The 23,049-nt window shown below is 37.5% G+C and overlaps 5 protein-coding genes across 5 annotated transcripts; 4 read left to right on the forward strand and 1 right to left on the reverse strand.

The window, feature by feature from the left end:
- The first annotated feature begins 226 nt into the window (after positions 1-226).
- LOC114526500 lies at positions 227-3,781 on the forward strand. The gene is made up of 7 exons (XM_028548116.1): positions 227-335; positions 547-668; positions 1,040-1,248; positions 1,645-1,837; positions 2,114-2,208; positions 2,997-3,069; positions 3,638-3,781. Exons 1-7 carry the CDS (start codon positions 251-253, stop codon positions 3,779-3,781), a joined length of 921 nt encoding a protein of 306 aa, XP_028403917.1. The 5' UTR covers positions 227-250.
- LOC114526446 lies at positions 3,739-6,200 on the forward strand. The gene is made up of 6 exons (XM_028548047.1): positions 3,739-3,864; positions 4,426-4,464; positions 4,580-4,714; positions 4,997-5,084; positions 5,258-5,482; positions 5,829-6,200. The coding sequence occupies exons 1-6, from the start codon at positions 3,790-3,792 to the stop codon at positions 6,152-6,154; spliced, it is 888 nt and encodes a 295-aa protein (XP_028403848.1). The 5' UTR covers positions 3,739-3,789; the 3' UTR covers positions 6,155-6,200.
- A 3,287-nt stretch (positions 6,201-9,487) lies between these two features.
- Positions 9,488-15,426, forward strand: LOC114526424. The gene is made up of 7 exons (XM_028548021.1): positions 9,488-9,654; positions 9,884-9,967; positions 11,619-11,854; positions 12,049-12,838; positions 13,572-13,709; positions 13,998-14,181; positions 14,560-15,426. The coding sequence occupies exons 1-7, from the start codon at positions 9,556-9,558 to the stop codon at positions 14,760-14,762; spliced, it is 1,734 nt and encodes a 577-aa protein (XP_028403822.1). The 5' UTR covers positions 9,488-9,555; the 3' UTR covers positions 14,763-15,426.
- A 1,180-nt stretch (positions 15,427-16,606) lies between these two features.
- On the reverse strand, positions 16,607-17,146 carry LOC114526501 (NAD(P)H azoreductase-like). Its single transcript, XM_028548117.1, has one exon. The coding sequence runs from the start codon at positions 17,144-17,146 to the stop codon at positions 16,607-16,609; it is 540 nt and encodes a 179-aa protein (XP_028403918.1).
- A 1,528-nt stretch (positions 17,147-18,674) lies between these two features.
- Positions 18,675-21,243, forward strand: LOC114526334 (pyruvate dehydrogenase [acetyl-transferring]-phosphatase 1, mitochondrial-like). Its single transcript, XM_028547917.1, has 2 exons — positions 18,675-19,499; positions 20,019-21,243. Exons 1-2 carry the CDS (start codon positions 18,749-18,751, stop codon positions 20,630-20,632), a joined length of 1,365 nt encoding a protein of 454 aa, XP_028403718.1. The 5' UTR covers positions 18,675-18,748; the 3' UTR covers positions 20,633-21,243.
- The last annotated feature ends 1,806 nt before the right edge of the window (positions 21,244-23,049 follow it).

A 23,049-nucleotide genomic window follows, 5' to 3' on the forward strand; every position in this document is an offset into this window, starting at 1 on the left:
TACATTTTCTTATTTTGCATTAACCATGCATATACATTCCAAATTTGTATTTCTGATTCTATACCCTTTCGATGTATTATTTTTACGTATACATGAATGAATGCATGCATGCATGGATTTTTATATGCATTGTAAGGTATCCGTTAAAAGTTAATTTTGTACCATGATCTCTTTATTATTTTTCAAGAAGATCAAGAAACTCAGGGGAAACAATCCTGGATTATGTTCAAGTAAGAACAATGGTCAGGTTATGGTGGTTCGAGATCGACAAAAGAAACATAAACTCCTGATCTGCACAAACGACGATGGAATTTTTGGATGGAGAACATTGGATGGTATAAATTTTATATATACAATATTATGAATCAAACTGGAATCATCTCGTTCACAACATTTATAACTAAATCTTAACGTATGTTTACGAGTAATACACTATATTGCTTATACAAAATATAAAAATAAGTTTTATTAAATATATTTATTAGCTGAAGTTATGCAGCTTCACTAGTATTTTAACTGTCATAAAATTTAGTACCTTCATTATAGGATCTAGTCCAACAGGTGAATTTTTCAGTCCAGCCTACGACTGCACCAGCATATTGAACAAAGACCCGAAGGCTAAAGATGGTTTTTACTGGATCACACTTGGGTACAAAATACCAAGAAAAGTATGTACTTTACTTAAAATACACTAAATAAACAGTACAGATGCAAGTCCGACAGTTTGGTAACGATCACGGATAATTCAGTTCTTTTTAATTCGGATTTGTATAGTATAGCTACTTATGTCAATAAGTTGTCGGCAGAGTATAGAAGTATAGCTTTTCCTGATAGATTTTACTGAAGACGCCGGAATTTTGGGACAATTATGATAACATTTTGGATAGTATATTAAATATCATCCGGCCATAATTTTATAAAACGATTGTGATACAGCTGGAAAGTGTACCGAGTCAATCGAAAGCTTGTGTGAACTTCGACTTTACTGAAGTATGATGAAACATTAATATTTAAATTACATGCATTTATATATTGAAAGGTTTATTGTGACATGACTACCGACGGAGGGGGTTTCTATTTGGTTGGCCGCAAGAATACATCGATTACCTGGACTGTTCCTTCCAGCAACACTCCAGTTGAACCATTTGGCGATCCTCATTGGATAAGCTCATTGGGCAATGCACCAATCATTGATTTTAGAGTTCAAGTTTCAAGTCAGGAAAAATTTGAGGCAACAAAGGCACATTGGTATGTGGGAATTTTCCCATACCATCTATAATTAAATGAAAAATTATTGCATCTCGAATGCAAACTGAATGCAAACTCGAATATTTACAGGAAGAAATTAATATATTATTTATCTTACTATACTATATTTTATTTATCTCACTATCACTTATATAAGTTATATCGTTTTATACATTACTTATCGCAAACATTTCCCTGTAACATATTGTTAATAAGATCAGCAATATTTCAAGCACATATTTTTGATAATCTGCAGTGAAGTAAATTTGTATGAAAGGTTAAGTTGAGCTCGAAAAACATTTATACGTATTAAAAGTTATATATATTGCACTGATGGTAGTTTATACATATATTGTGATATTGATGTATAACTTCTATATGGTTTTCTTCATGCAGGTACTATAGACTTCGAAAACCACGAGCACTTAAGAATTTGATGATCATAAATAAAGGAGGATGTAAGAAATCGTCGCCAGGAATAGGAGACGTACAGTTTGTGAAAAATTTATTAACCGATACCGTCGTAACGCGAAACTTTCGTTGCTCGAAATTTGGCGTGGCTCATAACGCAAAGACACAATTTGGATGGGTGCGTAGTCTTAGACTTAGTTGTTGTTGCAAGTCAAATAAACGCGCATGCATTTTTAGTATTTTCGACGATCAAATCATCATCCGTATACTTTCAGTGTGTGAACTCACAATTCCTATTGCATGCATACAAACCTTCCGAAAGGTATAACCAAATTTTTTAGTTAATTTGAATACTTTGTTTTGGGATAGTTCACATCAATTCCTCTTTCCAGCACGTTGAGATTTTGAATGATGATTTAAGCAAAAAAATAAAGCACGGATTATTCTATATCAGGCTAGGATGAATTATTGCTTGCAAAGGCCATGTCGCTGGGGATTTGCTTTTCATCACAAATTTCCTCTTCAAACCGACTACTCTGGGGCATTCAGGTAAAACATTTTTTATACTTACATATGTGCGAATAGACCTTTACGTCACATTAATTACCTCACAACATTTTAACATCACAACGTTTTAAATTTAGAACCACCTTAAATGAAATGGATTTCAAGTTTCACTCTCACGAACCACGTACAAAGATGCAAAACATCCTTCTTCAACACATGCATGTAAAAGATTTTTATTTTGACCAATAAATTCTGGAAATAAGCCATAACATGAGAACGAGGCTCAGGGGCCAAGACCGCGAGCCTCGTTCCCGCGTTATGGCATACTTTCATACTTATTTGTGAAAATGAAAAATTCTTTTTCATGCATGTGTTGAAGAAGGATGTTTTGTATTTTTGCACATAGCCAAATTGTGAGAGTAAACTCGAATCCATCTAATTTACGGTGGTTCTAAATTTTAATGATAATGTTGTGTCGTATATAATTATCGAAAAGGTCTATTAAGAAGTCGGACTTTCAACAAATATATATAGTTGATAAATGATCTAATTTGATCTATTCCTTTTATATGAAGGGATGGTGCACGAAGCCCCTTTATTGCGCTTGCCTCTCCTTCAAAGTTTATGTCCTGGTTACGCCTAATGACTTGGATGTTTTTATAAGAGTTACATAGCAATGCGGTAGACAGCGCATTCAGTGCAAATCATACACCACTTATATATTATAATATTCCCCTTATTAAGTAAGTGTGCAATCGTGCATTGTTTGTTTTTATTACAATTTTACTTATGTATTCTTTACACAATTACACTCGCGTCTTGTTTTATAGCTACAGCACAAAGAACAGGATTTCCGGAATAAATTACGGAGCGACCGCTTTCATTGGTTGCGACAATGGCCAGGTTTGTCCATTTAACATTTCATGAAGCACTTCATTTCAATCTCTCTCAAAAGCAGCGTCTCTCATCTCATGATGTAAGACCACTAAGATGTAGCTAAAGTTCTTCTTTAACGATCGTCAAGTCAACACCGTAAAATGTGTATGTACTCACTTGCAAATCTGTAGTGTTTTACTGGAGAGTTTATAACCGAAATTGTTGTATAGGTGCTGTGTATTTTAAATGTGATTGGTTCATTCGTAGTCACATGAATATAAATAAATGCAATGTTTCCCGCCAGGGAAACAAGTGAAAAATTGTTGCCCGTTTCTTGTCATAACAAAGTAAAGTGGCTTTTTTTACATGAAATTGTTGTGTAACATGTATGTTTTTGTTCCTATATAACAAAACACTTAACTGTTAGTACAAAAACTCACTATCTCCCTCGGGATCATACATGAAGTGCATGTATATATTAAAAGCAGTATAGATATAGATTTTTTGCTCCCACTCTCCCTCTTAGTTCCCGATATATGTATAGTATTATTATGCACAACATATTCAGCTTTTTCAATTTCATACATTTGCACAGTGTTGCGGATGCTACGGACCAAAGAATGGAACGAAGAACTATTGCTTCAAAGAATGTGATTCACGAAAGTGGTGGAACAGTCCGAGAAACTGTATACACTTGGTTCTGGGTGAGATCTGTTCTTCCGACAAAACTGTGGACTAAATGCATGCATGGACTACAAAGTGATCGAAAATGGCGCTTCTGTGTGGTACAAACTTCTCGGTGGAAATGAATTACCAAAGAAGGTTTGTCGCTCAAATATAGCTACACATGCATGCAGTGTTAAGAGTCTGTCAAATCGATCGCGAAAATGTTATCATGCATCTAGTTGTTTACGATTTGTATATATGTTATTGACTGAGCGAGAGGTCCATACAGGAGGATACTGGTCGAGTTCTTTTTTCGCTTTGCTTTTCCTCCTGTACGGACCGAACAAGCTCAGTCAATAAACTATTTATTATATGACTAAAAACGGTTAAGAGAAACCTGGCCGGTCCGTACTGTTGGTTACCGACTGCTCATGCAGGAACCAATCAGAATGCTTGATTTTAGTTGATGGATCAATGAAATATTCTAGTCATATAATATTATGTTTTATTTAATATGTTAAAGTATGACAAAACATTATGATTTTCTCGCGTTAAATCAGCATGAATGATTTTGAATCCATTTAGTTTAGAATCCAGTTCTAGTCGAAGCTGCCGAATAATAGCGAGTGTTTGCAATTGGCTGTATGTGCATGCAAGTAACTATTCACTGCTGTAATGATTACTCATTACTGTCTTGTGCGTTTTCTTAATTAACAGGGACGCTGTGCGAAAGGCAAGGCTCTTTACTACGAAGGAGTAAGTTAGTTTATATTGTATCGAACTAAAGCCATGAGAAAGGCAGGTTATATATATGTAGTCCAAGTATATAGGGCCTAACTCAGAATATAATATTTACTTTTGTTTTTCTTAGATGTTGGTTGTTCCGGACAATGCAACAGCAAAGAAAATACCAAGTGTCGAAGGAATGATAGTGTACAGGAAAGACAACAACAAACTTTACGTTCAAGGCGATAATAAATTAAACGCGTTGGCTGAGGAAAAGAAGGTTGGGATGCTTTTTATGATATCCATGCATGCAGGAGCATATATAGCGCATGCACCTATAATTTGATACCTGAAGATACAGATAGCTATTTATATATATAGGCTGCATGAGCTAGTAGATGCATGTTTAGTGTTGCATGTTCCAATGGCATATTCATATATCACACACAATAAACATAAAATTAAACTACAAAAAACTGTAAATTTGGAAAATTATTTTTGATATTTTATCATTTAGTTAATGATGTTCAATTGAGAATTTCTACACAAATTTTGATTGTAGATAATCAAAATATTGGATAAAGATATTGCGAAATTGGAGAGTAAATTCGACAGTTTCAATAAAACCTTGAATAACAAAATACACTCACGTAAGTACATTAATACACTCACGTAAGTAAAGTGTTCAAGGCTGAAGGCAATAACTGTCGATGATTCCGGAAAATAACTACATAATTTTGTACAGAATTTCGTACCGTTTTCAAATTTTGCCGGTATATAGGGTGAACAGGGTCCAAATGCATATAATATTATTTGCTCTTAGGTTATATTTTGGCTTCCACAGTCCTGAATGGTCAACCTGAAAGTTTTCTTAAGCAGTTAAAAGCATGGTTTTCGTTTAATAATCTAAGATGCTGTTGGAGAGCTTCACTGGATGGCTGGGATTCTCATGTGTTTCATTCGCGATGTGACTATAGAGGGAAAACAATCACTTTGGTTAAAGTTGGGAATTACATCTTCGGTGGATACTCACCTTATTATTGGGGTGGTAAGTTCAGTATAAAAGAATGCTAATTCATATACATTAGGCATTTAGGCTATGTTATAATTACGATCGAGGTACTGGAACAAGGAAGGCACCTTGACAGGGTGGTTTTAGATGAATTTACGATATTTTAACTCCATCATTCCATATGGCATATTCTGATTTCTGCTTCCTGATCAGACATGAGTCGAGGAATGCTACTCGAGGACGTTGAACAGCGAAAGCACCGTAATTCAAAATTAATCTATATAGGTCAACACCCACAGTTGGAATTAGCCCAGCTTATATTAATATTCTTTACCATGGACTACCAAACCTCGCGGTAATCGGAACTTATCTGTAATTTTAGGGTCCAGTGGTAGTTACCGATCAAGCTCGAGCAGCTACGTTTTCTCCCTGCGCAACAAATACAACTTGAGTCCATTCAGATCAGACGTCTACAGATACAGCAGCAATGCAATTTACACAAACCCGTCATATGGACCAACGTTTGGTGGCGGACATGATATATATATCTCAAGCAATGCTAACAAGAACAGAAATTCATATTCAAATTTTGGTCACACCTACCGTCCTCCATCTGGCTACGGTTATGGCAACAGTAATACCAAAGCACTATTGGCTGGTAGTTACTATTTCACTCCCACTGAAGTTGAAGTTTATTATTATGTGTGACATTAGTTCAGCTAATTTTGCGTGTAATTAGCTTAAGAAAGTAATTGTAATCAAAGTGTTTGTAGTTTTTAGAAATAAAAGTTCTGGGCATTTTAATTTTATTCGGCGCTTCGTATTATTCTTTTAGAAGGTCATGCATAAGCATGATCGCGCAGTTTGAGTACGTGGTATACCAAGATGGCGGCTATGTAAAACCCTGTTAAAAGATGAAAGATGTAAAACCATGCAGACGATGCAGTTCTAACTTGTTAAAAACCCTGTTACTAAATTACGAAACAAAATTACGCGGTAGTAAAAAGCCTGATGTCATATCATGCGAATCATGCATAGTTTGTGTAAGTAATAGTTTTATAGGTACGTAATTTGTGAATTTAAAGTTCTTGATGCGGTCGCACGGAATATAAATGCTATTATATCAATCAATAACAATATATAACTGAGCGGTTTCAAATATTTGTGAGCATGCTTTGGATTAGATTATAAACTTATCATAGACCTGTAACAGACCTCTCAACCCCAGCAGACTAAAAACCTTGACATTTGATTTCTAGGAACACACAAAACCTGAATTTTTTAGAAAAAACCTGGAGGTTCACACAGTGATTGAAGTACTTAAAAAAACGTGTTACGCCATCAATTCAGCCATCCCAAATTATCCCTAAAATCCCTAAACGCATGTCCAAAGTATTTTTCATGGTTATATCCCTCGATATCCCCAGTTGCAATCAAATTGAACAGATTTACAGACACAGTACTCAGTGATTTACACGAAGTCGAAATTTTCCCGGCCACACAAGGCTGAACGACCTCGTGCGTAAAACTTGTCAAATGTTATCTATAATTTATATAACGTTTTCACTAAATTTGTTAGACGACAAGACTAAATTAAAACGAAATTGCTTCTGAGCCTTTATTACCGATTTACCGGGAGAGTATGAATGTTTACCGGGAGGCCGGGAGAATTAGCTTAATACCGGGAGTCTCCCGGACTTGAGAGGTCTGCTGTAATATTCGACCACATGCATTTATTCGACGGATGACGTTGATATTGACAATGCACTATGCTGTACGCGCTGCGATCTTTTTGAAACAGTATTATATGACGTCATATTATAAACTGAAGAATGCATTTAACAATCTTTTAAAATATAAGTACCGATCATGCCAAGGGGGCTGGCCAGTTGCTGTGAATATATTAAAGAGACTGGGTCCTGGTTCCTTTATAGCTGGTGAATTATATTGCAATGTGGTTTGTCGTTCGCATGCATTTAGAAACTTATTTCAAATTAGATTGGTATTCGAACAATATATAACAATTAGCCATTTTCCAATCGATCAGGACACTGGGTCTAGTCGCGAACCGCTGCATCTATGACTATGGACTGTTTGGAGGGACAGGAAATATAACTCTGAAATAATTTGTCCCTCCAAACAGTCCATAGGTGCTTTGCAGTTCGCGACAACACCCAGTACCCTGCTCGTTTGGAAAATGGCTAATTCACACATGTCCATGCACAAAACCTGCATGCAAATATGTCAGTTAATTAAGTATATTGAATTTGAATTTTTGCTAGTGAGATTAGTTTACGTCTAGACCTATATATATCCGTTATTGTATTATATGTCCAGTGTTCACCGGGGATTTTAATAACATTTAACTGCAACGAGTTTCAGTAACGATCTTTTGTATTCTATATCCCGGCTGTTATAATCCAGATTTTCCAGCAAATCGATAACTGTTAAATAAATCGAAAACTGTGAAGGAACAAATATGATTAAACTACTCTAAACAACAAGGAATAATTACGTGACAAGTTCGATATAGTCATTACAGTGTGAAAGGTGCCTGCATGTGCTGCTATACAGAGAGCGTTAATTGTTGGTAATAAGGGAAAATTAACGTACGTAGTGCAATAATCTTAGGTATATATTATAGTGGCCCCCCCTGAACGGTGTAAGCTGATTCATTGGTTGCTCTATTATCTATCTATTTTGCGGTTTAGATAATCGACACGTTACTCTTATATCTATCTACGTTATATTTTAGATAATCGACATGCTGGATAAGGACATTGCGCAATTAGAGAGCAAATTTGACCTGTTCAATCAAACCTTGGATGGAAGGATCCGTTTCGCGCATTCGCGAATGAAAAAATGCGGATGAAAAAATGCGGATAGGAAAATGCGGATGAGGGGATAAAATGCGGGTTTGAGGATAAAATGCGGATGAGGGGTTAAAATGCGGATGAGAGGATAAAATGCGGATCAAGGGATAGAATGCGGATGATGAGTAAAAATATGGCTGTGTGTCCAATTTGCGAATTTGTCTTATGATCGGAAGTATTCATGTGTTTTTTTTGGCACTAATTAAGGTTATTGTTCGGTTAATATTAATTTTTGCCGTTATACCGGAGAAACAAAAGTGAATATTGCCGGATGTCCGCCAAGGCTTTACAAACATAAAGGCTTTCAGCTCCGTTTCAGAGACGAAATATCTCGAAGTGAAATTTACAACCTTTGAAACGATTTTTATCTGATCTTCGTATCCGTTGAATAACCTTCAGCAGACAATCATAATGAAATTACATGCTCCGGCGATATTTCAAACTTATTTTACATTGGCTTGATAATGACTTTGAGAATACAAATTTACAAACTCGATACATACATGTACCAGGTGTATAAAAAATCCGAATTCGGCGGGCTAGTATTCAAGAACTATTTAATGTCTCAATCCATGAGCGAAATTGTTTCACATTCGGAAAGATCAATGACATGTTTTTGCTCATGGGGTAAAAATGAGAAAATACGAGGCTCAATAAAAATGTTGGTCAGAATCGCGCGTATTTTCCGGCACCTCTGAGGCCGAGCGTAATTAAAGCAGGGGATAACAATAGAAAAATCACAAACATGTCGCTGCTTGAATTTCAATGGTTTCAGTTAAAACTCGCAAAGGACGAAGGTAAAAATATGCAATTCTAAGTAAAATTTTGTATCCGCCTCATATAGCTTTTTGACCATTTGGTTTCAAAAACATATCATCCAATAGCTAAGAGCCTGATCTCTCCGAATGTGTAAAAATTTCGTTTATAGACTCAATGGTTCACTTACAATAGCGTGTTGAAATTTTTTGATACACTGCATGTATAACTGATAAAAATATAACTGATAAAAAGAGCACTTCCACATTCAGTGTATGTGTACATCTTAGTTTTTCTGAGCCGTGATCTCAGTAGCCGTGATAATTTCTCAGTGGATACTTCTCATGATTTCTATTGGTTCGCTCCAGGCCTTCAGTGACGCAACATCGCTGAAAACAGTTTTCGATCGACGAGAATTTCCTTTACAAAAGCTTGATCACAAAATACAACAAGCAATAATAATGCCGGGATGGAAATATAATGGCGTTTTCCGCCCACAATGAGATGGGCCAAAATGAGAGAATAGAAAAAGTTAGTTCTAAAACCTATTCACCGCGAACAGGCGACTCAGAATCGAAGGTTTGTATCTGGTTTTGTACTGGGACTCAGCCTGGAAAGCATACATGCACAAATCTATTATTCTGTATATACAAATAACAGAATAACTTGTTTCATGTCGGCCCGAAAACTCAGTACTCTTGCCGTGGACTTCGCGGATAATAGTGTCGAAAGAACGGCTGCTTTCTTTGGTAATGTTATTATGTATAAAAGCGAAAGTTTTATAAATATTGTTGTCTAAATTGTCTAGTTTATACCAAATCCTTCTGCTCAGCCATTTGTGCCGAAGTGGAACTTAAGTACACCAGAGAAATTGAACAGCTACTTGGCACAGGTAAACATTTATGGGTTTTATTGTGTTGTTTTGGTCTAATAAGAATAAATATATCACGATCTCAGAAATTTTGCTTCCAAATATTAAATCGCGTTTTACCTCGTTCACAGCTTCAGTTTGTTGTTTCACTGAGCATATTTAGAAAATATAGTCGTGTCTCCCAGCTTCTGTTTTGGGGTAAAGTATAATTAGTTTCTTCTCGTTAGAAATGTTATCACGTTTTACGTTAAATCTAATTTAGTTTGACGGGAACTTTCTGTTCGAAGTTTTACTACGGTATTAATGTAATATACACATTGTCTTGCATGCATTGAGAATCAGGGTTTTAAACTAGTAATTATTCAATATATTTAATTCGCAGCCATTTTACATGAAAATTCTTTCATACGAAGCAATATGTTAAAACCACTTTAATGGTCTGATAACTGAATATAATGAAATTTGATTTTATTGTTTACTGTTTACTATTTAATGGCAGTCAATGTCATGGTGTTATCTGATATAATCCTTTGTATAATTTACCCTAGAGGTTGTAAGACTTTGTTTACATAGTATATGTTCTTGTTATGTCTTTTTCAAGTTACTTTACACATGGCAATTTGTTTGTACACTTTATATATAGGTATTTTATGTCACCATGAAACAGCTGTGCATGTCTCAAATTAACACTTACCAAATACTCTAGTAACTCACTTGAAAGAGCATAGTATGTAAATAACTTTGATACCATACATAGTAAAGGGTAAATTTAGCCAGAAAACGGGAGTAAGAGCAATTGAACTTTGCATTCAGTTGTAATATTTTAGGGCTATATGTATTAATTAATTGTGCTTTTCAGGAATGTTTCAGCAAATTAGTTGTCTTTATAAAGTCGTGGATACCAATATTTGACCCATGATCGTGTAGGCTTAGGTATCAAACTTTCAAATCATATGTTCCAATTTTTGTGTTTCCAAAGAAAACTATTGATCTCAAATTATCCTCATGAGTATCTTTTGAGGCATGCAATATGCTATATATATCCTATATAGGATTACAATTTGCAGATACTTTATACAATATACCTGAAATGCCTATTGTACGGTGTCACTGCCTGGCTATCTTAATCCTTGGGGGGAAAGATCATTTCTTAAATTCAAGTCTGATTGATACTACCATCAATTTGAAATATGCATGGATATTTGTTATTAGGAAAATCTATATATACTATTACTAATCCTTTTTGTTCCATCCACACATATCCTGTGTTCTTATTTTTGAAATGAAGCCTGTCAGTATTATAAAAGCACCTGCCTATTTTTGTCTTAATAGTTATTCAGTAAATGCCCTCTAATTTGTGAATCACATTTAGCGCAGTAAAAGTATGCAATGTGGTGCAAATTCATTTTATCTTTGCTTTGTTTTCCATTATTTTTCTTCCTCGTATATATTTCACACTCTTATTTTAGGTGATTTTTTTTGACAAAACATTGCACACAGTCATGTTGTTAACTGTCAATTTTATATTTTAAATCTAAATTTACCTTATGTATTATTTTATGCCTTGTGTGATTCTTATTGTGAACATGAAAGACTTGTATGCTCTTTCTATTGCAACCTTCTCTTTCTTTGTAATGGTTATTGATTTTTGAAATTGTTCATTTGAAAAAAGAATGCAGATGTTAAAACAAGTGAGCAAGAAATCACAGAGAATCTTGCTGACGTCCAAATTATGGATGAAAAAATAGTGAATGGCGAGAGTGTATATGGTCCTGCTGGTCCTCCGTCACAACACATTGCATTACACCTGCTTTCCAAGGTTCTTGATGATGAGACCATTTTTAACCTTGAAGAAAGCAACACTTCTTCAGCTGAAACATTCTTACCACTCACAGTCGACCCTACAAGGTGCGTCTCAATACTATTTTTTTATTTATTCACATTTTTTAATATACTATAATGGTTTTCTCCTGAAAATTCAGTACACCATAAATTTTCAACAGAACAGTTCAGGGAAAAGGGGCAACCATTACCTACTACATACACAAGCCTCATTAAAAATGTTCTGCAATTGTTTATTATATTACTTTTGTGTCATCCAGGCCTAGCGAATCCTCCCTATCTTGGCCATCTCCAAGTCCTCAACCATCACCAGATTATACCTCTAAGCCTGAACATCAATCTTCGTCATTTCCCGGTGAGCATATTTGGCAAAACAACGCTGATGTAAACCACAACAATTCCTTAAACACCCCAATTACCTCCCCGAGTCCCGTACCACCACATGGCTGGGTCATCCAATCTCCCTCATCATCTCCCGTGGCGTATTTGGGAAGAAGCGAAAATGGCACTCCTTTCATCAACGGTTATGAAAGCCTTCCTTCACCGCAAATGTCATCCTCGGTTGAAAGTCTTGGAAACGGTAGCTTCTTCAATCCGCAGTACTGCTCGCCCACCGTTCATGACGATTGGACGCATTTGAGCGACTCCGAAAACGCTCGTCGTGGTGAGCTCGTAGATCAGGGAGGATCGTTTGACTTCAGCAGGGTATCGCCAGCGCATCCATCTGTAGGTCTGGTGTGTCTCAGTGGTTCATGGCCACAGAATGGACAGTTGGGTAGCGGCTATGAAAAGGGAGAGGGTGAGACGCAACAGCTCAAGAACGGATACTGCACCTCGTGGAAAGGATGCGAAATGACGGATTACCAGGGCAAGCCTATACCCTTTCAAAGATCCATTTCCTGTAAATCCGACGATGATTCGTGGATAGGTCGTGGGAAGGAAAGTCTCACGGGTTCCTCGTATCCGAAACACAATCCAAGCAATGAACTCCACATAAGGATCGATCAGTGTTATGAACAACTCAGGCATCTTGAAAAGGAACGCCGCAAGGTATGTTCAAGTTTGTTTTTAGGCGCAGTGGTTAATAATTCTAAATGTTATTACCTAAAAATGCTATATTCACGAGCGATTTTCACGCCGAGAAATGTAATCTTAAGTATGATTATAAATAAGAGCCCAGTGCCATTGTAGTAACTTGGGTAAATTCGACTTACAGCTCCCAACTAAGGACAACTTTAGGCTAATAGTAAATTACAATGGCAAGGGTTGCAGGTGAATTAAGTATGATTAAATTAGAGCCCAGCATCATTGTAGTAACTTGGGTAAGGCCATCATTGTAGTAACTTGGGTAAGGTCAACTTACAGCTCACAACTAAAGACAACTTTAGGCTAATAGTAAATTACAATGGCATGGGTTGCAAATGAACAAGAAAAAGAAATTGGGAAGCGGGGGTGGCTTTCGGAAAGTTAGAGTAAAGAAAGAGGACAGCAGTAGAACTGCCCTTAGTGCCCTGTTCACTTGAGAAAGACTTCAGTTTTTAGCTAAATAAAGAAAAAAATCGCGATAATAATGTTCTTCAAACTTTGAAATCGACAGTTATTAAAAGAGCTGTGGCCAGTTGCTTTGAAGGCGGATGGATGCTGTTTTTAAATTAAGGACGATAAACAGATTTGTGTTTATATTCAGTTTAAATTATCCTGTAACCTGCCATTGTTGTCACGTACAGTTCATACGATTGTGTGTTTGCTTATCAAACCGTTGAACAAAGTTTATCATTTTCAGGCGGAAGTTGATATCAGCAAATTCTGGCCAACAAGAAGAGTTTCATCAGGTTGTGTCAACGTATCCACTGGGCGATTACATCACAGTCCATCCCGTGTCGACAAACTTTTAATTGATGTACAAAAGGAACATGCAAAGGTACAACCACACCTTCAATAATAAATGTTGGCAAATATGGATGGGGTGATTGGGGTATAAACTGTATCTTTCAGAGTTTCCCCGTAACCTGTTCAGTGTGTATTTTAGTAGTGCAGAAAACTAGATGCACATTTCAGCCATGTGCACCTTCTGATGGTAATTAATAACAATTTCCCTTTCATCAACAAATCGACAACTTCTATATATGACATCAACAATTTTAAAGGTATTCAGTCACCTGAAATATTTTGTTGCAATTCACCAATCTTTAAAAATGCGTTTATTTAGGTCGAAGCTCTTGTTGGAAGAATCGAGCGTATCAGACATTCTCCTTTAAACATAAATATAAGTGAAAGTGTGGATGATATGATGGCGTGTATACGTCGGTTGCAGTCGTCTCGTAAGGATGAGATCAATGTAGCTACTGGAAGGCATAAGAGTGTGACTGGTATGCGCTCGCCTGATGGAAGAGGTGAGAGTTCTTCTCATGCTTAATCCTGTACCTAATACAAAAATGCCATAACTCAATTTAAGGACTAGTATATTCATGGTAGACATGGCAAACTGGTAAAATGAGGTGTCTATACATGTAGCTATATAGACTGGGGTGTTCGTGATAGACTTGAGGTTCATCTGTACATATTGATAATCATGATATATTGGGGTTTTTATGAGTCTGGGTGCTCATGCATAGTAAGTTCAGGATGATGGACTAGGGTGCTCATGCTAGCTTGAGAAATTGATAACCTGAGCAATACATGATAAACTGATGTGTTCACATACATGCATGTGGTAGCCTAAGGTATTCGCGATGGCTAAGGTACATGTATTCTCCTTAATTTTCATGTAGACATCATCTCTCTTATTTCGTCCGTGCGAGATCTATCTGTGAAAACCCGTGGCTGTCGAACCGCAGTGTGGTGTGCTTCTCAACTGGTTCTTAACGAAATGATGAAAACAACAGTTGTTACCCAAAGATCTCGTCGTTCGAGCAGTACCAGCGAGGGTGGGATCGAATCATCCCCAAGTTCAGCCAATGGCGGGGTTTCCTAGGCGTATTTTTTTTGGTATTGCCTACAAACAGGCGTGTTTTTAGTGGCAATGTTGTGTACACGTGGTTTCTTACACTTCGCCGGTCCGTGGTCATTATTTCAATGTGAAAACCTGGAAACAGCTGGCAGTGTTTAGTATGCTCTTATTGAATGTACACAATTTCAACATCTGTGCAGTTTGTGAAATGCTGGTCCTGTTTGCCAACATGCAGATTAGGTTTTAGCGACCTTTCATTGGCCATTGGTATTAGACGAGTTAGGACACACGAAGACATAATGTTTGGTCGAAGTTGTTATTGATTGTAAAAATTTGAAGACATTCCTATGCGTGGAAAGAATTTACGTACTAAAGTATATTTGCTTATATTGATGGACTGTCTCAGAAGTTTTGGGTTTAGGGAATTAATGTTGCAAGGTATTGGTAGAAGGTGACCGGTGAATTCTGGGTCATAATGCTGCAAGTTTTCAAAGGAACATGGTTGTTTTGTTGCTGTGTGGTGTAACAGCTTCTGTATTTTTCTTCTATAACCAAGAATAATTAAGTTCATGACACGGAATTGTCAACGAACAAGGCATATGCAAACATTAGGGTTTCACCCGTACCATAAATAATTTAGCACGTTGATGCATTTTAAGTTGACAACTTAATAAAATTGTATTCATCACAGCGTTTCAATTTTTATGGTATTCTTCGTCGAAAGAAGTTTCAGATAAAATATGCATATTGCTTCATTAGATTCGTTCTAGCATCGCACACGTTTAAGGTTTGCCGAAAAAATCTCTATGGATTAAAAGCCCTACGAAAAGGAAAGCAGTTTAACGTTCTTTAATCATAATTTACGCGCAATGCTGTCGTTGCTGTCATGCTTAACATATATATACGCTACAAAGTATACGTAGTATCGGGGTTGATACACCCTGTATAATTGGGCCAATGAATTCTCGATAATTTTCGCGCGATTATATTTTTATTCAGAGCTGTCAATTGCAACCAGCTAGAATGAATTGCCAAAACACAAAAGAATAAAGTCTCTTCGCGCAAAAAATATCGCAAGTGGAAAACCAGCTTAACACCGGGTATGCTATTCTCTTCTCCCCCCCCTGGAAGATTCCGACCGAAGGGGCTTGGGTATGATTTATGAAATATGATAATTTTAGTAATAGAAACGCAAACACTTTCACAAGTGTCGTGCAAATGTAACTGGATCCAGTGGAGCATAACAGTTTTGCAAGTGATGCTACTCCAGCCATTATATTAATCTCATAAACACATTAAGGTGAACCATATACATGGCAAATTTATTTATACGTACCAAAAACACCCTAAAAATCACACTGTAAAATAGACAAGAATATCTATAATTATTAATGCAAATCTAAAATTTAGCCTACGGCCATCTACGTAGCTAGTGAATTGCAAGTCAGGAGAGCACAACCTCAAATACCAATTTGAAACGTTATTAATGCCATCATCGGCTTTGTACTCAGCCAAACCAAGTATTCATTTAAACACGTTAGCATATCGTTGAACCCATGCGGCTATATTGGTTGGTTGTTTTCCTGTGATAGCCGTGAAATCACTATCATTATCTCCCTTCTCGTATTCACCAGCATTTACTGCTTTCCAGTACTCAATCAAGCCATCAATTTGCTGCTCAGAAACAGCTCCCATCTGTAACCACGCTGCTTTGGCTTCCTCGTACGATTGCTGGGTGTACGTGATGTCTTTACCAAGGGCATCGCTGAACGCTTTCACGATGTCATGGAACGTGTGTCTGTCGCTTACCATACTGTATTCCTCGTGTGCGTTCCTTTTAGAAGCAGTGGCCATAAGGGTTGCTGCGGCTAACCTAGGTCATCCATACAAACGGTGGGAAAACGTTTGCTTGGGTCTATACTGTCATAGATCGCTGAGAATTTCTGTATGGTATCTTTGAAGCCAAAAAAGTTGTCCATGAACCAGGGTAAGCGAAGGATTGTATAGTTTGGACCAAGATTGGTTATGATATTCTCAATCTCCCGCATTTGTCTAGTAAGTGCCAAGTTAGGTTTACCAAACGCTCCTATGGTGAGAATATGCTTCACTCGTGCATCTCTTGCAGCCTCGGCTGTTATACGTGTCAACTCCACGCGATCAGGAGCTCCTGGAACAACAATAAACAATACGTCGACTCCTTGAAAGATTTCAACGAGCTCATCGCGTTTCCCCATCTCAGCTCGCACGACCGTAACTGAAAGAAGGGAATCCAAGTCGGACGCTTTCTCGGGATTTCGTACACCAGCTCGAATGTCAAGAGACCCTCCGTGGTTTGCAGAGAGGGCCTTCACCGTGGCTTTACCGACATTACCACTAGCGCCGATCACAAATACTGTACGCACCGACATATTCACCAAGGAAAGTCTCCAGAACTATTGCCGCAGGTGTTGCGTTGTGTTGCTAGTTATTTACAATGCTAAAATGCTCATGTTCACTGCTACTTAAAGAGATAAGCAGGAACTACAGTAATATAAGCATTTGATTAATTGAACGTCACCAGTATACTGACGTCATTATGACGTATGTAGCACAGCCTTGCCTAGCTCTGTCATGCAAGCACACCATGACAGTGCAACAATAAATTGTACTGGGGTCTAATTCAAGCTTTCCTTTGTGCTTCATGTTACGGCATTCAAATAATGACACAGCGTTTATTGTTTAATTTATCATTTATTATACTGGTCTTGACCCATTTTACACGGTACCAGTCAAATTTGCGTGACTCATTACTGGCATGAATTTGTGCAAAATGAAATATTTTGGGGTGTAACGCCAGGTTTTGTTTGTGTTTAATATTATATGCATTTGCTAAATTGGCACAGGACTCGTCGCTTGATCATGATTGTTTTGAGTACCGGTCTGATTTCTGAACCCTTCCACCCGGCAAAAGACAGCTAATGAATTTGTGATTTTGGTTGTGTCATTATGATGCTTGCTCAACTAGTATCTGTATTTATTTTTTGCATCTTTATCCATAATAAGGGTCGATTTTAAGTTCTCTTTAATAGGATGCCGCACAGACGTCATAAAACATCTTACTGTAATATGGATAGCTTGCCATCACGCAATGCCGAAGTTGTTTCGTCAAACCAAATGCATTCCTCCATCCCTATTGTTTTCTTGCTATCTCGATCATCGTGAATGCATATATTTAATAATTGGTTTGGGTGACATTTATCATGGAGGTTACATACTAGCAAATAGAAGTTTAACATGCGTGTGGTGATTAAGGCCGGAGAGGGTTCTAGACTGCTGTGGGAGGCCGGTACCAAACGGAGGAATAGAATTTTGAGTAATTATATAATTTCTATGCAGAAACTCTTTCGTTTTCCAGTCAATGAGTACGATGATGGTGAACGTCACGTGAACGTCAAAAGGACGTGAAAATGACGAATACCAGTAGCATCCCTGGCATATCCATATTGTGTCATATATTGACGCAGCACGCCATTTACTCCGTATTTTCACGTCCTCTTTGACGTTCACGGCACCCCACAGACATTGCTGGATACGGCGCAGGATGCGTAGCACATTGCGCTCCGACTAGCCTGAACACACAAAACAGACCTACGTTACTATTAATGTTAAGTGTGTGTTCAGGGCTACTACTCTCCGACAGACGACTAATCTCGGTTTGTGTAAGACATTGTTATTAGCCGATCGGCCATTTTTAGTACAAAAACATTAATAGTAAAATTTGAAATCAAGATTCATTAGTTCATGACGTTTCAATAATAGTACCAATCAGGGCGAAGTAAAACACCTTGCTTTGCGGTGTTTTACCTGCCAATCAACCCATCAACTCAACCATGGGAACGAGGATGCGTTTGGTCGGGCCAAGCTGAAACGTCATGTAAAATATAGCGAAAGGGGGGAATGGCGCACTGCGCTAAAAAATCTCGCTAAAGGGCTTCGTTCTTGTGACTTGTTTTAAGCACAATTAGATCATTATGCCCCGTTTTACAGTAGCTAGAAGACGTCCATATGCTGCAGGCGTTGTTGCTGCGTTTGGCTTGGTATGGTTAACATGCAAGGATCAATTTTATCACAGTAACTCGTACAGCAATTTGTTGTGGCACTACCTGGTGCCAAGTTTCCTCAAATCTAGCAGTAGTCCTAGCCTACCGTGGAAGAATTCTAGAGATCCTCAGACATCTCGAAAGCTACCTCACGTGGAGATAAGGAGAAACGAGAAGTTTATTCCTGTGAATTCTGGTGTTGTTTCTCACTATGAAAGCAACAATTTGCCATCCAATGATCCCATGGAGGATAGAAATGGAGAGTACCGTGTTTCAGATGGTTTAATTTTTGGTGTCTTTGATGGGCACAGCGGCTGGCAATGTGCTGAAGAAGTCATGAACAGATTACCATATTATACTGCGCTTTCACTTCAATCTGAAAATGTGCTTGACAAAACGTTTTCTAGGGTGAACCATTTAGACAAAAATCTAGCGTCAAGTAAAAATGTGAAGGACATCCTTGGGCCAAAGGCACACATATTTCTAGAAACGGTGAACTCTGTCAATCAAACTGTTGAACAGCAGTTGAAAAATGCATATACCTTACTCGATGAGGATATTGTCTATGAAGCGTTGCCTGAGGTTAACGGTTATGACAATGAGAAAATTATGAAGGGTTTATCTGGTGCTTGTGCTTTAACAGCTTACATTCACAATAATGATTTGTATGTTTCTAATTCAGGTAAGATATGCTGTAGAAGAAAGTAAAAGGGAACTTTTATAGCTCTGGTGTAATATAAGAATGTGCTGTGCATCAGGGCAAAACTTCACATACAGTACTGCATGTAATACCTTAGTGAACTGACCGGGATAGATTCTATGTGGCTTATGCCAACCATTTTTAATGTGACAATGCCTTGCTTCTTAGTCCAATGTGCTAGATATTTTATTTGTCTAGTGCAGTGCTTCTAGAGAAATGCATTATTGCACTCTGTGTTAGCATGCACCCTGTGAGTGTCAGCAATGTATGTAAATTGATTTTTTCCTATACAAAATAAAAGCATGAAATGTAAATTTTTACACACAATTTCACTACTAGTTTGGATTTGGAGGAACTGCTAAGAAGGCAAAGGTCAATTAAATATAAAAAAGTTAAATACAGAATATAGTATATGTATATGACAGTTTAACGAGAAAAAAAGGTTCTTTAATGTATTTTATTCATATGATATATAGTAAATGTTAAATGTCTTATTGCCAGGAGATTGCCGTGCAGTTCTTGGGTCCAGGTCCCCTGATGGAAAATGGCTTGCAACTTCTTTGTCACTTGATCAAAATGCACAAAATAATGAAGAGGTTGAACGTATACGAATGGAGCATCCTGGAGAGGAATTAATCATTTGGAATGGCCGCTTGCTTGGGCATCTCATGCCGTTCAGGGCCTTTGGTGATGTCATATTTAAATGGAGTGCCCAGATGCATAAGGAATTTTTAAACAAAGTTTATGGCAGGGTTGTGATTCCTCCACAAGTGTATCGTACCCCACCGTACCTTACTGCTGAACCTGTCGTGGCACACCACACTTTAGAAAGTAAAGACAAGTTTCTAGTGATTGCTAGTGATGGTTTATGGGATATGATGAGTAGTGATGATGCTGTACAATATGTTGGCAATGTTTTGGACAGTGGCAATGTTTCAGGATATGACCAGGATGGAAGTGTGGTGCGATTCAATGCTGCTAGTCAGTTGATACAACAAGCATTAGGTGGAGATGATGAAGTTAAGGTGGCCAAATTACTTAATGCTCCAAAGCATGTTAGAAGAGCGGTAAGAGATGATATCACTGTCACTGTTGTATATTTTAAAAATCTTTAACTAGGAAATATTGTAATGTTGACTTGTTAACATTTCCAACGGGCTGTGTACCCACAGATGCCTATGTACCTACAAATTTGAACATTATTAGTTGGTAGCCAGCCTACATCATTGCTTCCTGTGTGACCCAGGACAGAAACCTGAATGTTTACAAGCCAACTTATGTAGCGCAAATGCAATAGTGATTATCATAACCATTTGAAATGGCTGTTGAATAGTGCTTACTGATAACCCTATTCTATTCATTAACCAATGTTTAAATAGTTGTTTTAAATGTTTTTGAGTTAAGCAATTTTTGCTTATATGATTAGTTTTTTTGGTCACAATTCTAAAAAGCACAATGTTGTCGATACCGTGTAGTCTGATTGCCGAGTTCACATTACTTACCTTCTACACCAATTATTGGGAAATAGTCGTTAAAACCGAGATCTTTTTTTTTACTCTGCTTTCTTGTCACGAAAAATAACTTTATTTTTAAGAAAGGGCACTTTTTCTCTTTGCTAAAAAGTGTAAGTAAAAGTTTCGCAGCCTCTAGCTGTAAAGAAGTTGACACTAATATAAGTTGTAATGTTCTATAGCTTGCAACTATTTCACTTATATCCAGAGTAGGCAAACATATAGAAAATAGCCAGCCTACGATCTTTTCAATGTTATAAAAATATAAAACGTGGTACCCTATAGCTTCCTCGTCCCAATAGAAAAGCAGTGTAGAAGGACAAGAGTTTTTTAGTTTTGCACTGTGGTATCGCTGGTATGGGGTAACTAGTAAAAATATCCATGGGTTCATTTTTGTGACTAATTAATGTCATTTTTCCAATACTGGCTCTCATATTTCGCAATTATTGGCGATAGCTATTGTAGGCGGCGATCGCTCGCGAAATAAATGCTTTGTCACTTCCTTTGTAACCGACAATACATTATACATCGCTCCAATATCGGTGACAAAAACTAGGGCTAATGAATGGCGGGAACTGAAAACAACTTTTTACGGTCTTTAGCCTTTGGCTATTAACTTAATTTAATCGAATGTCAATTTATCATTCTACAATTATACTAGAACATACAATACATTTCTATATAACTGGTTCGCTTCCCCAGCAGACTGTGTGCATCCAATTAAAACGATACATATATTAGCTATTTAACTCTATCATGTCAGAACGCGCTTGCAAACTTATAGTTGTTTCAAAACAGGGATTATCTTTATACTTCAGGGTGTGAAGATGTCGCACCTAAGGTCCTGATTGAATCGACTTTAGAATTTGTTGGATGGCTTCTAAACACGGAATACAATTGCAAGTTAAACACTGTGAAGTCAGTTAAAAATATCGCTGAATGATAGCATTAAAAACTAACGTCTTAGCTTTCACGATCCGGCATTATTTAAAATTGTTACGATAAGTGGAAGTCTTTATAATTATGTACTTGTTAAAACATTGCAGTCCAGATTATGACCGCGCAGCGATGCATTCTGAGGCAAAATATTCTGATTCTTCATTTGTGCATGTATGTACAACTCAATCTAAAATCGGTCTGTACGTCGTTTTGAATGATGCAATGCTGCAGGAACTTTGTGCATCTGACATGGCAGACATGCTAGAAAACACTAGGATGTCTTCAGTCGTGTACAGGCTAAATTAAGGAATTATCTATAAGTAAGATAGATTTAACATTCTGTTCCTCAATTTTGCGACCTCAGGTTTTGTATGTAGCTTTAAAGAATTGCCATGTTTTGAGAGTTTTCGTGCCAGTCTTGTCAAACATGTCAACGCTGGAGTCTTCAAGACTTGTTGGCAAGAGATACTCGGGGTAGTACACAGTCAACGAGCGTTCAGGATGCAGTTTCAGACCCAAAACATCGGCCCAGATGAAGGAATGAAGACTGACTATCACCAAATCGAGACTCATGCCCTTGCCAAGGACAAAATTGATCAGACCACGCACGGACAAATCTCTACCCGTGTCGAAAACAAGGCGATTGTCATCATTGCCAAGGCTGTTCACCTCACCGCTGTAAATAATACGTACATGCGTGAAGCCAACTTTGGTAAACTTCTTTAGGTATTTGTCGATGGATCTTATCGCACAATCACTATCGGGAAAAGTGCCATAAAACATTTTTCTCGATTGCCTGAAGAAAGTTCTGATACTGTCACGATCTTTTTTCCATATTTTCCTGGTGTATCGTCCCGACGTGGATCCGATGAATAGTGTCGGCAGACGAGTTTTCTCCGGGGAAACAGGTCCCTCTTCCTGCGGAAGGATATCTCGCTTTGGTACCCTCTGTGTAAGGCTACTACTTATCGGGGCTTGAGCTGTAGAAGGACGATCCATATTTTTTCTCTTCACTGTGTACAAAGATGATGAGTTTGTATCCTGGAAACGGATCCAGCTGTTTTCACCTGCCTCCGAAGGTC

Source organism: Dendronephthya gigantea, unplaced genomic scaffold (assembly GCF_004324835.1).
Source record: "Dendronephthya gigantea isolate DGI-Jeju-01 unplaced genomic scaffold, DenGig_1.0 000038F, whole genome shotgun sequence".
NCBI classification, from domain to species: domain Eukaryota; kingdom Metazoa; phylum Cnidaria; class Anthozoa; order Malacalcyonacea; family Nephtheidae; genus Dendronephthya; species Dendronephthya gigantea.